Source organism: Watersipora subatra, chromosome 2 (assembly GCF_963576615.1).
Source record: "Watersipora subatra chromosome 2, tzWatSuba1.1, whole genome shotgun sequence".
NCBI classification, from domain to species: domain Eukaryota; kingdom Metazoa; phylum Bryozoa; class Gymnolaemata; order Cheilostomatida; family Watersiporidae; genus Watersipora; species Watersipora subatra.
The window spans coordinates 2,245,574-2,261,278 of NC_088709.1; the positions used below are offsets into that span (position 1 = coordinate 2,245,574).

The following is a 15,705-nucleotide window of genomic DNA, read 5'->3' on the forward strand; positions in this document are numbered from 1 at the left end:
TCTCAATCATCCATGTTAGATTCTATTTCTATTGTCTAGTTAGTCATCAAAACTCAGGCAGTTGACTTAAACATACATGTAGCTGTTCTCGTTGCTAGAACAGGCTATAAACTAATATTGGGTTAAATCTTTTGATACACAAATTGTGCTTGCATAAATGGTATGGAAAATTACTTGTGTTTAAGAAGACCCATGCTATTATAGGTTATATTCATCTGGTGTTCAAAAGAGATATAGGTTGTGAAGTTAAAAAATTAAATATATTACACTGATACATTGTTGACATAGTAATACATACTGCAAGGGCGCCATAATTTATTTTTATTATGTTCATAAGTGATGTAAGCTAGTCATTAACATATCCTTCTCCAGTAGCCTGCCCGAGCAAGTCCCTGGAGGAAGACGATGCATAAAGTGGGTAATTGATACTATGAACTAGCAGTATGGTTACTGACACAGAGGCATAAATCAGCCCAAGTGTAGAGTGCCAATCAACAAGCTACGCAGGTTCTAATCTACTTGACCCGTCTTATAAACCATTCTGTGCTGAAATTAGCAAGTATCTGGTTATATGGGAGATGAGAAACTGGTCAAAGGAAACAATCAGACAAACTCAAATGTATTGGACAGAACGTAAATCGGCATGGTCTTGCATATAAAAACACTTTCACTAGTCATAGTGTATCATGCCTATGAGAGATTGCTTCCACTTATTCAGATAGACTTTGAGACACAACAAGCAGGTGTCATGTCATACTTGAAGCTACGTAGGTATGATGCTGCGTTGGTGTATTAGAATCAACTGATCGCGAGTTTTAGACTTAACATAGTCAAGAGGAGTTTTCTCATCTTTGTTCATCTTATTTATGTCCGCTCCGTGTTCAATGAGCAGCTTGGCAACATCCAGAACCTCATCTTGGCAAGCGATGTGGAGAGCTGTGTTGCCTTCGGTGTCACTGAAACTGATTTCGGCATGATGAACGAGAAGTAGCTGAACCATCTTGATGAGACCTGCGACAAAGTGCTAAAAGTACAGACTGATTGCTAATATAGCCTCAGGGCCATGCAGGAAAGGAATGTTTACCTATAGTTATAGTGATGATGTCACTACTTGTAGCCTTGACCGACACCGATTAAATAATAGACTACAGTGATGGATGATACGTGTTTACTATTCTGGCTACACCTACTCAAGGTCAAGCCTGACAACTGGAAAATAATTGTCTTTAATAAGACAAGGTAAGATAAGCTTAAATTCCGCAAACATATCACGAAGAAGATTCTCACTGTAATATAACTAACAGTATTTAAATTGGAATGACAACTGTGTACACATGTAAAGAGTTGTCTACTCCCCTAGTATACAGCCATACTTTACTAACAACTAGATATCAGAGCTGACCAACAGAGCCAAGATTAACATATCGTAACACTAACTCAGTTGGCAGACCAAACTGTCAAGCATTTAGGGTTTGCAAGTTACTGTATTCATAACAGACTGAAATGAATGAGATGTTAACAGAGTTGGCCTGTATAATATTGTATCTGTAACAGAGCAAGTATACTTGCTAAGTATTTAGACCAATTTTTCTTAAATATTGTGAAATACTACAGGCTCAAAGTGTAGCCTTGCATACTGTTCACATAACTGGACAGTGTCTACAGATTTTAGCTGTGTACAAGTATGCCTTTGCTAGCATCACTTCTCTTTAAAGTCAGATAAAAATCCTACAATTTCACTAAAATACTGCGATTGATCTGTTGCACATTTAAATTTAGCAAAAAATATAAAGACAAATAAACAGAAATGATAAAAAAGGCACAGTTCTATGACTGATATGCACCTTTACTGGTAGCTCTATGCAAAGGTGTGCTGTTGATGTGATCACCAACTGTGGGATGAGCGCCATTGTCAAGGAGGTACTCAGCTATCTCATAATGATCCTTAGATGCGGCGTAATGCAAAGCGCACTGTCCTGCAACAAGATGTAAGAAGTTTCCGCAATATAAGGGCGTAATTTCAGCTGCAATTAAAAGATGGTGTGTGAAGGTTGTTATGGTGTTGCGGGTTACCATAGTGTGTGACGGCAGTGAAAATTGCGCCACCTTGCCAGATGCATTACAAACGCTGCAATGCGGAGACACATAGCAAGTCAAGCTAGAAGTGATAAAAAGGAGTTTGTATAGAGCTCAAATGAGCCTAAATATGCGCTTAAAACTGACAAGCGTCTGGCAGGTGTCTTGCTGCAACTTAAAAACACTAGGTTAATATGCTAACCTGTTCTGTTGACTTTGTTCACATCAGCCCCTCTGCGTACCAGCAATTCTACAACATTCTTCTTACCACCACTCGTAGCTATCATCAGTGCTGTCCATTCTAGATCATCTACCGAGTCGACCTAACAACACAACATGGAATGTAGCGAAGGAAGAACAGCGATATTGATCACTAGAATCTTTGCTCATCCGGTTCACCTGCCGGTAAGCAACCTCTGTCTGCTCATCATATTCACAGATCATCTAGTCGCTGCTCTCGAGTCATTCAATAATCCGAGTATCGACATTGCCGGTTTAAGGAAATTGCATCTAAAGTTCTGCTAACGTTTAAAGAAAGATTACATCAACCATACATAGAGAGTAATAAATTTGAAAATAAATAAACTTGCTGACTAAAATTTTAATATCTACATACATGTACATGTCATGAAAGAATGCGGACAGTACATTCATACAGATACTCACTATATTATATATCTACTTACTGCTACACCATAAGTACACTTGGTGTCTCTGTCTTTTTTAGTCACACTTCACATTCTGGTTATTGCTATAATTTTCAGCACACATCTTACCTTTGCCTTAAAATGTTTAACTAAACATGTCTATTTCAAAAAATTATTACTAGAATAAAAGCAGTGTTTGTCAATTCGAAGACACCGTTAAAGAAACACATGATCTGGTTGTTAGTGCCAATTTGTTAAGTTTTCCTTAAAACAACTAAATGGGAAAAGCTTTAAATCAATTTTACTTTTACAATGATTAAAATGTATTCACTTACAACCCTAAACTAAATTGATCAAGTGTTCAGTAGAAGGCTATATTACAGAAATATCCTGGATCAAGATTACTGTAATCCATGATTGTTCTCATAGAAACATACAAAAGTGTGTTAATAAGCAACTATTATAGCTAGAGAACCTGCACTACAGAAGCAATATTCTTATATTTGAAGGAAGTGTAGGAGACAACTACTGATCCAGACTCAGCCTACGACTGGCCAGCAGTATCATGCAACAGATCGAGACACTCTCAACAACACTGATAATCTAGGTGAACACTTATATTCAATGTACCTTGGCATTGTTAGATAGAAGTAGCTTCACCACATCAGTTTTGCCGGAAGAAGAGGCCCAGTGCAAAGCTGATCTACCATCCTGATCCACTTTATAAACAAGCTCGCTGTTAGCGTTTAACTTGGCTTCAATTTCTAGAGTTTTTCCTTCATATGCCAGCTGACAGAACTCCACATTGGAATGACTCATCTCAGCGCTGAATCAAAGCTAACAGGTGAACAGATGTGCTGTTAGATAAAAATATTTAGTGAAAATTTTGAGTAGCAATTAAAAAAGAACTCAATCACTTGAAAAGGCCTCTACAGCCTTACAGTCTACTGGTGCAGGTGATAGACTGGTGCAGGTGATAGACTAGTGCAGGTGATAGACTAGTGCAGGTGATAGACTGGTGCAGATGATAGACTAGTGCAGGTGATAGACTGGTGCAGGTGATAGACTGGTGCAGGTGATAGACTAGTGCAGGTGATAAACTAGTGCAGGTGATAGACTGGTGCAGGTGATAAACTAGTGCAGGTGATAGACTAGTGCAGGTGATATACTAGTGCAGGTGATAAACTCTCTACTGGGGCAGGTGTGACGGAAAGTGGTCTGTTTTAAAACACCAAGCCATGCCGAACCGAGCCAGCTCAGTCCAGCCCTATGCAAGGAGGCAGAGTCTCATAACTATACAAGGGCATGAAATGCAATACGAGAGGCAGAGCTGTTATGCACCTGATTTAATACTGTTGCATGTCATGAACTGTAACCAAATGAGCCAAGCAGAAATATATATGTATACTCGTTGCACTGAGTCTTGTTATCTGTGGAGACCTTTACACTGTCTACTGGTGCAGTTGATAGACTAGTACGGGCACTTCTTGATTGTCAGGTTGCAAATGCCATCAGCATCGATACTGAACCACAACAACAACAACAAAATGTAATAAAACAGAAACATCATCTGAGTGTTTATCGAAAAGGACTTTTAATAAGATAAAATGCTATTTGTTGATACTAAACAGTCATTTTATTGAGGGCTGCATGGTTTGTACAATGGCGTTATTTATATGCGCTTACTATATTTTTACTATAAAAACTAATAGCTCTGCAGTATATACATGTATATATATATACACACTCATGCTACAAACAGTACTGTTTCGGCTAAAAATTGGAAATATATATATCTGATATATATGTTGCGGTGGATGGCGTCCACCTGCACTTAGCCAAACCAAGCCAAAGCCGAGACAAAGCCGAGTCAAGCAAAAGCCGAGTCAAGCCCACGCCAAACCGGGCCCAGCCAAGTAGAACAGATGCGGGGCCTACCAACTGTATAAGCACGAACATTTGCAATAGAGAGCAGAGCTGTTCTGGGCCTGTTCATTGCCTGTTACTTGAGCATTCTTGTACAACTTATGAACTAAGCAGAAAGTATATGTATAAACTTATGCACCGAGTCTTGTACTAGTGGAGGAAAGTGAAGGTCACACAAAACCTTTACACTGAAGGCAGCAGTGGGATCTTTGACGATCTCAAGAACTCCACTACAGGACTCGCATCAGGATCACTGGACTCTGGATGAACTGGGCTGCCTGAAAAATGGCGACATTGCTCCTACTGGAGGAACTTCCTGGCAACAGGAAGAAACCCAGAGAGAGCTGTGGAAAGCTCTGCAGTATCGGACCCAGTAGATGCACTGCTGCAGGAGCAGAAACCTACTGAAGGCTCCGACAGGACTTGCCTGAGGAAGCAGCGTTGCTCCTACTGAAAGAACTTCCTGGCAACAGGAAGAAACCCAAAAAGGAGCTGACGGCCACAGACTCAGTAGAGGCACTGCTCTGGAAAGAGCAAAAACCTACTGGAAGCCAAACATGGTCAATAGGAGAGCACGAAGCACTGATTCGGGACCCGACCGACTAGTCGAAGCACTAGAACTGGCACCGCGCTTCAGGACTCCCCAGTACACTAAAAAGGGAGATGTGGAATACTTCAATGCTTGCTTCATGGAGGTAGCCGACGCCAACCAGTGGACGGAAAGAGCAAACCTGTTGCACCTTCGAGAAGCACTGGGCGAACAGGCTGAGGACTGCGGGCGGGCTGAGGACCAGCAGGCCATTTTCAATGCCTTTCGGGCAAGATTTGGACCATCCGCTAGGCAGGCGCTAAGCCAGCTTAACACCCTTAGGCGAGATGAAGGAACGACGCTTTAGGAGCATGCTATGGAGATCGAGAGGATGGTACGCATTGCATACGGGGACCTGCTGAATCGACACCGGAATAGCATGGCCATGGAGACCTTTTGCAGCTCACTAAGGGACCCTGTCCTCCAGCGACATCTGTTGGCCGTACATACACCCACACTAGCTGACACTGTACGGGCTAAAAATGATTACCTCCAGATCCAGGGAGGCGAGCGCAAACCCACCGGATCTTCGGTTCGGGCCCTGGAGGGAGGATCCTCTGACCAGGTGAACTCGGCCGAAACCGATGTCATTAGATGACTAGCCCGGCTAGTCAAATCTTTCACGGAAAAGGTGGAACGGCTCCAAGAGCAGGTCCACACTCTAACCAAGAAGAGGAGTTAGCCAGCTACCCTTTGCTGGGGTTGTGGCCGACCAGGGCACATACGGAAGAATTGCCCTCGCTACTCAAAACCGGCTTCGGGAAACGAAGAGAGGCCACAGCAGTAGCTCCGACTACTGGCTGTGCCAAGGCCAAACAACCCCGAAAACACAGTAAGACTACATGGGATCCGGTGACAGCCGACAGTTGGTATCAACCAGCAAGGATTAGGCCGAGGAAAATTCGTGCACAGGAAAGGCCTGTGGAGACACGAAACTACTACCAGTGTTTGAGTGAGGCCAGTCTGAACATTCCCCTGTCCCGGATACTGCCAATGCCTCACTGTGCGAACGACAGGGACATAGCCCGAAACGAAGGAGGGTGACACCCAAATCCCCTCCAACCCAGACATTGAGAACTACCCTCACTGGACCGGATGGTCTGAAGCCTGCCTTAAAAACGGCAAGACTGACTCCTTTTTCGCCTTGGGAATGGTAATCACAAGAGCTGCGGATCTATCCTGGATGTGGGATGGCTCGAGGGATCGACCTCGCACCACCGTGGAAAGGAAGTCTCCCAGGCCAAACGGAAGATGTTTTGGAAGACACCACTAGGGCGCAAGCCCTCAGCCGACCTCACTTCGCCAGCTATTTCCTCCCAGGAAGAGTGGAGGGGCGGCCTATCCAGTTTCTTTTAGACACAGGATGCACCACAAAGCTGATCAATAAGCAGGTCTTTGACCGATTGCCATGAGCCGTACGGGACCAACTCAAGGAGAGTGACAGCCACGGGTTATTGGCTGGCGGAACACGGCTCCTCTTTTACGGGATAATTCGTTTGACCATTCGCCTGAGGGATGTAAGGACAGAGGAAGTCTTTGTGGTCAGCCGTCTAAGCGAGGATGCCATACTCGGAATGCCATTTTTCGTGGCCCATCAGTGTTCTCTCGAGTTTGAGCAACCGGTGGTCCGAGTGTATGGCAGGCAGCTAGTCTGCACAGATCGACATGGACGGCTGCTACAGAGCAAGGTACCCGTGATTAAGGGGGTGGTGGTTCCCGCCCGGACAGAGATGGCGATACACTGTCACATCACCACACAGAATTACTGCCCCATGAAACTGATTGAAGGATTTCCCGACGGACCCCCGGTAGCAAGTAGCCTGAATAAGCCGGGACCCAAGGGACGGGTCATCACCCGCTGCATGAATGCTATGGAGCGGTCATTGACCTTCCGGTCCGGAGCCACTATCGGCACTTACACGGGGGTAGAGACCCCACAGGTCGAAGAGGACGACCCCTTACTGTCTGAAGCCGGTCCAACTTCAATCAATGGAGTGCTGGCTCAGCTTGAGTTGTTCCAGGCGGCCCGGCCAAACTGTGAGGGGACAGGCCAGATGGCGAGGTTGGCCTCCTTGTTAAGTCGGTATGCCACCGTGTTCAGCACGGGTGACGACGACGTAGGGAGGACCTCCGGGGTAGAACATATGGAGGGCACTCGGCTGATCCGGCAAACCCCCCACAGACTCGGACGGGAGAAGGAGGCCGAGAGGCAGGTCCAGGATCTACTTAAGAGGAGGCTTATCGAACCAGCTGGAGGAGCTTGGAGCTCCCCCGTGGTGTTAGTCCGATAAATAGATGGGAAGTGGCGCTTCTGCATAGACTACCAGCGTTTGAACGCCGTCACCGAGCAGGACGCCAACTGGGGGGGGGCGGCAACTCACACGGGACTCCCGCCCCAACAGTGGCGGGATTGAACCTGGTGGCCGGAGGTTCCGCCGAGGGGCTACCGGCCACACCAGGAATGACAGGACCGAAGGGCGAGCTGGCAAGGACACAGGCCACCGGAAAAGGACCAGTAGCCATCATGTACTGTGCAATCGCCACAGGAGAAGAGTGCCAGTGGAACACCTGGAAGTCGGAAGCAGAGAGCTGGATATCCTGCATCACATGCGAGGCTCTCTGCGCATACGACAGGATGGCGTGCTGGAAGCACGCGTGGCCCCGCAGGGCCACGCCATATGGTACGCCATCTACCCCCGGCTATGCAGGAGACCACGGTGTGGCAAACGCATGCCCTGGCTCACTCTGGAGTGGGAAAAATGATAATCCGCCTCCAGCTGACTCGGTACTGGCCCAGACTGAAGTCCACAGTCAGACGGCTCATCAAGAGTTGTGAGGTGTGCCAGGCCACAGAGCATGGAGGGACAAAAGGGGCCGGAGGAAAAAGAAGGCTCTACGCCGGACGACCCTGGCAGAAGATGGCCGTAGACTTGGTGGGGCCATTTCCAGTCACGCCTAGGGGGAACAAGTGGGTGCTGGTCCTCATCGACCACTTCACCCGATGGCAGGGCGCACTGGCACTACCTGACGCCACGGCCCCGGTGGTCGCAAACGCACTGGATGAGTGGGTCTTCTGCTACTTGGGGTTACCTGAGCAGATCCACACGAGCCAGGTGGCGCAGTTCGAGAGCCAACTGATGGCCAAACTGGGCCAACTCTAGAGCGTGGGGAAACCCCATACCACTCCTTATCACCCACAGGCCAACGGAATCATTGACCGGAACAACCGGGGACTCAGAGACTCCTTGAAGGCACTACTCCTGGCCCGGAGACAGGACGAGTGGGACCTGCTGCTTCCCCAGCTGATGAGGGCATACCGAGGCACCCTCCACTCCGCAACCAGAGAGACAGCCAACATGGTGATGTTGGGACGGGAGCTGAGGTTGCCGGACCAGCTGGAAAGCCACCCCCACCGACCGAGTTCTTTCCTGCCCATGAGCATGCCCTTGAGGTGCAGCGGAGACTGCAGGCGGTGCACGAGGCGCTATGACAAAGTCAGATAGAGGTGAGACAGGAGGACCGGGAGGAGCCACCGCTGTACGCCCCAGGTGACTGGGTATGGCTCACAAACAAATGACGGAGACGGGGAGAAAATCTCAAGCTGCAGGCAGTTTGTGGGACTATACCAGGTCCTGAAGGAACCACATGTATCTAGTGGAATGGCAGGGCCAGTCTTCCATCCAGAGCGAGGGAAGGCTGAAGCCTTGCCATGCTTGCCCGGAGAGGTTGGGACAAGCCCCGGCCACTCTGGAACCAAGGAGGGGCCCCAACATGAAAAGAGCTCGACCCAGCAATCTAGAGAGAAAACCAGAGGCGGTCAGAATCGACCCCGTACCCATACTGCCGCCCCCAACTAGGAAAAGTTGCTGCTAGAGGCTGCAGAAAAGCAAGGGCAGGAGATAACTCCAGGAGAAAACTTAGCCGGATCGGAGGAGGGAGAATGCCAAAGACCCTCTCCGAGTCCCGAAGAAATAAATTCGGTCCCACGGGAAAAAGTTCCGGGAGAACCGGACTCAAACCCGGCGGAGACCGGAAAGACCGCAACGCCAGAGTCTATCAACCCTGCGATCCCATCAACTCCGGCCCGGCGCAATCCGAGACGAGCCCGGACAACTAGGAGGCCGGAACGGTACGGAGATGGTGTATGTTATTCTATGGAACTGCCGGAAAATGGTCCAGAGGTCGGTGAGGGAAAGTTGCAAAAGGGCTCTCACGGATGCAACCAAAGCTTTCCTTTGAAAGCACTCGTTTTCCATGGATCACATCAGAGCGCTGGAAAAGATGATGGATAGCGAAGGCAACACATCACTACAGGACTTACTGACTTCGGTCACAATTAGCTTGAAAGAAGCTGGAGAAAGGATGGACAGGCCAACGTCGGCAAACATGGTGGCCGACAAGGGGAATGGCACGGAGTTTGACGTGGCACGAGGACCGGACTCTGCCACATTGGAAATTACTGAAGAAGGAACAGAGGCACTGTTGGATGCAACCCTAACAGAAGAGGGAGTGGAGGACCTGCTCAACGAGACCCTGCCGGAGGAAGTTGAGGAGGCGTGCTGGGTGGCTGCTGTGTGCACTAAGAGGAGACGAATCAGCCCCCTCCCACCGGAATTGTCCCCTTCTCCACCGGCTGGTGCCATAAGGGAAAGTATGCCCATGAGGGAGCCGGAGCCAAAGGAGAGCAGACCACGGAAGAAGACATTGGCGAGGACCATCAAGTACCTGTCTTCCTGGACTGTCACACGGGCGAAAGAACAGGTGAAGGAAGGGAGCTGCCGGATCTGCCAGTTTACAACCAGCAACTGGCGGATCCGCTTTCATGTGTTGCAACACAACGCAGCGTTTGTAGCCAAAAACCAGTGTGTCTACACGAAAGAGAACATTCAGGACCCCGCAGCAAAGGTCATCATACTCTTCTGGGTTTATGACATCCTAATCTGTTCACAAAACAAGGAAAATATATCAGAAACTAAAGTACTTTTCAATAAGCAGTTCAACATGGATGACAGAGGAGAACTAAGTTGGTTCCTTGGAATCGATTTCAAAAGACAGTAATCGTTTTACTTTGTCTCAAGAACGCTACACAGAAAACATCCTAAAGAGCTTTGACATGGTAGACTGCAGCAAAACAGCGAAAACATACTTACAATTACCACCAGCATCAGATGAGGAGCACGCTATCTCTAAGGACTACCCATACAGACAAATTGTCGGTAGCCTTATATATCTCATGACTGGAACACGACCTCACATTGCATGGAAAGTTGGAAAGCTATCTCAACACTTGGAGAAACCTGGACCGGTACATGTCGATGCCATTAAGAGGTTGCTATATTACCCGTAAGGATATAAAAGACTAAACTTGTCATTTACGTCAACAGACCAGAGACTTTTTAGTTTTGTCAATACCGATTGGGCTGGAGACACATTCATCAGAAGATCCATGACTGGCTACATGTTCATGCAAAGAGGATGCCTGATAAGCTGGAACAGCAGATGACAACCTACCTGGGCACTGTCATCATGCGAGGCAGAATACATGGCAACGACCGTGGCCACAAAGGAAATGTTGTTTCTACAGACATAATGCAAAACTTTTTGGATGCCACTAAATGACAACAACACCATCTTCACCGATAACCTTAGCGTGGTGGCTCTTACCAAAGGATATTCACACCTGCATCAAAAGACAAAACACATTGACATTAAGCACCATTTTGTGAAGGAGCAAACCCGTGTCATACACAAATATATCAGCAAAAAGGAGAATCCACCAGATATCTTGAAAAAAACCACTTCCGCGATTGCTACATCAAACAGCCCTGGTTTTCATCGCTATGTTGTCACGCTCACACGATTGAGGGGGTATATTGAGACACAATCATGTGATCTTACTACCAATCATTAAACTATGGACCAGTACATGTACGTATCTCTGAAGTTATCCATTCATATTTTATATTTGAGTTCGAAGTGGAATAGCTTATACTCCTGTTCAAAGACGGCTTTCTAAATAATACGTTGACCGTTCAACAGCGCAAAATAATCTGGTTAAATCAATACCTAAACTCTTCATCCACACATAAAATGATTCGGATAACCACTATTTCATATTGAACATCAAAATGAATCACAATTCAACACAAGTTATAAAAATGCGACATTGTGCTTCAGTAGGATAACCTTTCATATTTTTTATTACTGACATATGCCGTTAGTTTTTTCATAACACCCTAAATGACTCGTCTATATAATGGTTGCTATAGCGTCGAGTCCTACCTTATGTTGTAAATACTATGTGATGCTAAGCTGCAGTAATTGACCAAAATCGACAACAAGTTACAATCTCATTACAAATTAAAGTGAAAGCGCAAAATTGAACGATCGCGCTAAGAAGGGGCGTGCGCGTAGACTCAGCGCAGTTTATAGATAGTCGAACGGCACGTGTCGTATTAACTTGGAGTATAGCCTCATAAACATACTAAATAGTAGTTGTCGTTCGCCAATAGCTAAAATACCTAAAAGCGTTAACCATGTATTTCTGTTCTAAGGCTATAAATAAAAAAGGTTGACACGTGCTCGTTCTTCCCAAGTTTACCTGTTCATTTTATGTATCATATGCGGGTAATGTTTTGGATTACTTTTACGTTGTAATTATTGATTTTAACATAAAAATAGTTTAAAATAACATGTGAAAAGCTGAGCTTTAGGTGGAACGACGCCATCGTTGCACGTTTGTCACTCGTTGTCGACAGCCTGTTAGTTATTATCAGGCCTGCCAACCCTGGAATGGGGAAAGGAGTGAGAGTCTATTGGGGGGGGGGGTCAATGAAAACGCGAGGATTTGATAAGTGAGGTAAATTTTCATAGCATATAAAAACACCACAGCGAAAGATGATTATATAACTCCATGTGGCTACTTGAAGATCGGGGCAAAAAAACAGGTTGGTTGGGTAAAAGAGGCAATTGCGTGACACGGGCGTGAGATGCGTGAGACATGGAGCAATTGCGTGTTTCGCAGGCCCAATGCGTGAGAGTTGGCAGGCCTGGTTGTTATGGGTGGATACGGAAGAATTACGTTATGCATAACTAATCCGAATCCACACTCAACATCAGCATTGAATTTGCTTTGTCATCTTATTCTATTTCTACTATGCTTAGTTGTGCACGTTTGCATAGTTAGGGGGGAGTAATTTGGTTAATACTGGTTCAGGTACTAGCGAAAGTGTAAAGCAATTGTAATCAATAATGATGTTTACCAGTAAAATATATACTTATATATATATACAGTCAAACATGGATAACTCGTCTACGGATAGCTCGAACACATGGTTAATTCGAACGGTTTCTTTGGTCCGTTCCCACGTGATGATAAATTGCTATAGATAACTCGAACTCAACACTGTTAATTCGAACTGTTTTTTTGCCTAACGGCTACCGAAACGGTTGTTATCGCTTTAGAAAATCACTTTATTCAAAGCCATAGAGGTAAACCTCATCTTTTCGTAATTCATAAGCATTGTTATTACCACCATCGGCAAAATAATTTTGTCAACGACTTTTCTAAAGGTTTGGTGAAATTTGATTTATACTGCTATACGATTAATAGCACGGGCTTGCCGGGTCACGCGCGCAAGGATTTTCGCCACGCACATACAAAACAAAAACAGCATGTTGTTTTGTATGTGCGTGGCGAAAATCCTTGAGTGCGTGACCCGGCTAGCCCGTGACGAATAGTTTTCCGACGTTGATTCCGTGTTGAATCAACGTCGGAATGTTGAATGTTTAAAACGTCTTAAAAATGGTTTTTATTAAACGTATACGTTGTCTTAGCTAAAAAAACTATTCATCGTTTGACCTAAACACAGAATACGTGTGTACATTCAATAAGTATCCATTCAAAAAGCGTGAGTGATATACAATGTACCGTTAAACCTCGTAAAACTTTTAATTGAACTGCCTCGGAGTGTTGCTCTTAACGAATCCCAGGTAAAGTAAGGGATTTTTCTTTGGTAACTTTTTCTTGAAGTTGCATAAACTTCAAGAAAAATTGGCAAAATTGATCGTGGGTAAAACGCTAAAAAAAAGATGTCTTTTCTTTTGAGCATTTCAACAACGATCAAGTTTTGCCAATGTCAATCTAAAAAAACGTCCTGGCAATAACATTACCTCAAACAACAAACCAATCTCAAGTGGTAGAAAAATCTCTATACTTTTTGATAAAAACGTTTTAAACTTTACATTAGAAGCATTTAATTTGAAACAAGCCATTTGTGCTTTTGATTTATATTATAGTTTGCATATGTACATGTATCTACTAATAAATAAGTAAATACATGGACTTGTGACAGTGCTCTGATAACTTGAACGCTCTGATAATTCGAACACTTTTGCTCGGTCCCGTGAAGTTCGAGTTATCCATGTTTGACTGTATATATGAGCGATCTTTATTGTGGTAATCAATAGTCATATTTTACAACGTGTTTTCCACAAGATACCGCAGCAAGTAAACAAACTAAAGAGCAGTGTACAAAAAAGACAAGAAATAACAACACAAAAAATACTTCTTTATTATATAAGTCCAACCAGTATAATACATAACTAACAAAATTCTAAGCAATAATATTAATGACAAGAAGTTGAAATACCCAATAAAATTAATACCCTTACTCGGACAGTCATCCCTGTTCGTCGCTCAGTCCCATACAGTTGCGAGTCTCAAAATTCAATCGAGAGTCATGCCAGTCCATAAACATAAGGGCTCATCGGTTGAGATAGTGAAGGAGAAAGGACTCTGCTGATGATGAAGGAAGAGGCTCCAAAAGAAGGGGAAGAGAGCTCAGTCGGTAGTGGAAAAAAGGCTCCACCAGCAGGGAAGAGCGAGAGAAGCTCTACAGGCAGAACAAAGAGCCTCAGCAGACAAGGGGGAAAGACTCCACAGGCAGGAGAAGGAGAGTTTTCACAGACAGAGGGGAGAGCCTCAGCAGGCAGAGGAGAAAGAGAAGCTGAGTCATTGGAGCTGTTCTATTTTTATAGATGTCTCTGTTACCTTGTGACAAGGTTTTAAGGTGCTCAGGTTCTGTTTTATGTGTTGCAGAGAGTTAGAAATTGACCGAGCTTGTCTTAAGTATGTCGTGGGAGTTTACTGATTAGAAAAGATGAATAACTCCAACTGTTTTGGTCGTGTCTGGTAGAGGTCTAATTGTTTTAATGGTTTTTTGGCACATCAATTGATGTCTTTTTGTTTGTTGTAATGTTGTGTGTATCTCCGGTTGTGTAGACATTTCTCTTCATTATGCTCTCTACTTTTACTAATACTTTCATACAACATAGTTACACAACAGTCTCCATCACAACATTTGTGGGACGACTCATGTGTTGTGTAAGTGTTTGGGGTTTAATCTGCTCGACATAATAGCGTAGGCATTTTAAAATGCTAAATAATTCACTAAAACAATTGTCAAAAGGTGTATGTCAAGCTTGCAAAATTGTAATAGCCGGTGGATCATAGCACGTTGACGATATAAGATAGGGTACCATTAGCATGGCAAAGAAAATTTTTATCAAAGATCTGCATTGCACAAAGAAAAACGTAAATAATTCCCATTCAAATCAACCAGAGCTAGATGGCACAAGACGCAAGCAGCAATAGGTAGCAATGAACGTTTATCATCACCGCTGTTATGATGTTCACTCTGGCATCGATTTTAAAATGCATTTTTCCAACAGCTAAAGGGACTCATTTGTGCGTTTGTATAATTACATGGTTAGGAGTAGCTATTCGATTTACATTTCTATTATCACTTCATTATGTTGGGGCCAAAATCAAAAACCAAATGTATCAAGTCGGCATTTATACCATTACGAGTCACTGCAGAATAAGAATATATATATGTGCATATATTCAAAGGTTGACTTGCAACAAAATTCACATTACAGTTATTTGATATGAAAAGATTCACCATGTCTTACTCTGTTTTGTAGGTGCAAAATATGTGGAAAGGTGATTACAAGCTCTTAAAAGCTCAAAAACGAACAGAAAATCGCAGCCACACGAGACCGCCGTAGTTTGGATTCTTTTTTCAAAACGGCTCAAATGTGACGTAGGGTTGAGAGATTGTTTCTGTTTACACTTTCATGCAACCTTATTCGTCAAAATATTTTCACAAATACACTTCACGCATTCAATAAAACCATGTCTATTGTTTTTATGGTCTGTTTTATCGTCATTGTAATGCTGTCACTATTAGCAGTGATATCTTATAACTTACCGTAACAATGCGTTTAATTCTTTAGCCTTAGTTTGAAGGAGTACATATCATTGTCTGATAATCATGACGAGTCTGTTGGTCACTTATGATAATAGAAAAGTGCTGCAAAAATTATTTGCGAAGTATGTATCACATGATCAGATTACGACTTGCCAATTAGACCAAACCGAAACAAAACTGTGAAGTAACGAGC

General features: G+C 44.4%; 2 protein-coding genes across 3 annotated transcripts; one reads left to right on the forward strand and one right to left on the reverse strand.

Annotated features, from left to right (window-relative positions):
- Positions 1 to 598: 598 nt before the first annotated feature.
- LOC137387721 (26S proteasome non-ATPase regulatory subunit 10-like) lies at positions 599 to 11,660 on the reverse strand. 2 transcript variants are annotated; one of them, XM_068074219.1, is made up of 5 exons: positions 11,521 to 11,660; positions 3,354 to 3,549; positions 2,279 to 2,399; positions 1,845 to 1,976; positions 599 to 1,011 (listed from the first exon to the last, which is right to left on the reverse strand). In XM_068074219.1, the coding sequence occupies exons 2-5, from the start codon at positions 3,540 to 3,542 to the stop codon at positions 764 to 766; spliced, it is 690 nt and encodes a 229-aa protein (XP_067930320.1). In that variant the 5' UTR covers positions 3,543 to 3,549; positions 11,521 to 11,660; the 3' UTR covers positions 599 to 763. The 2 variants fall into 2 exon arrangements, with proteins under 2 accessions (XP_067930320.1, XP_067930321.1); XM_068074220.1 differs by having other exon boundaries at positions 3,354 to 3,560; positions 11,521 to 11,625.
- On the forward strand, positions 6,813 to 7,529 carry LOC137387228 (uncharacterized). The gene has a single exon (XM_068073571.1). It carries the CDS (start codon positions 6,813 to 6,815, stop codon positions 7,527 to 7,529), a length of 717 nt encoding a protein of 238 aa, XP_067929672.1.
- Positions 11,661 to 15,705: the final 4,045 nt, after the last annotated feature.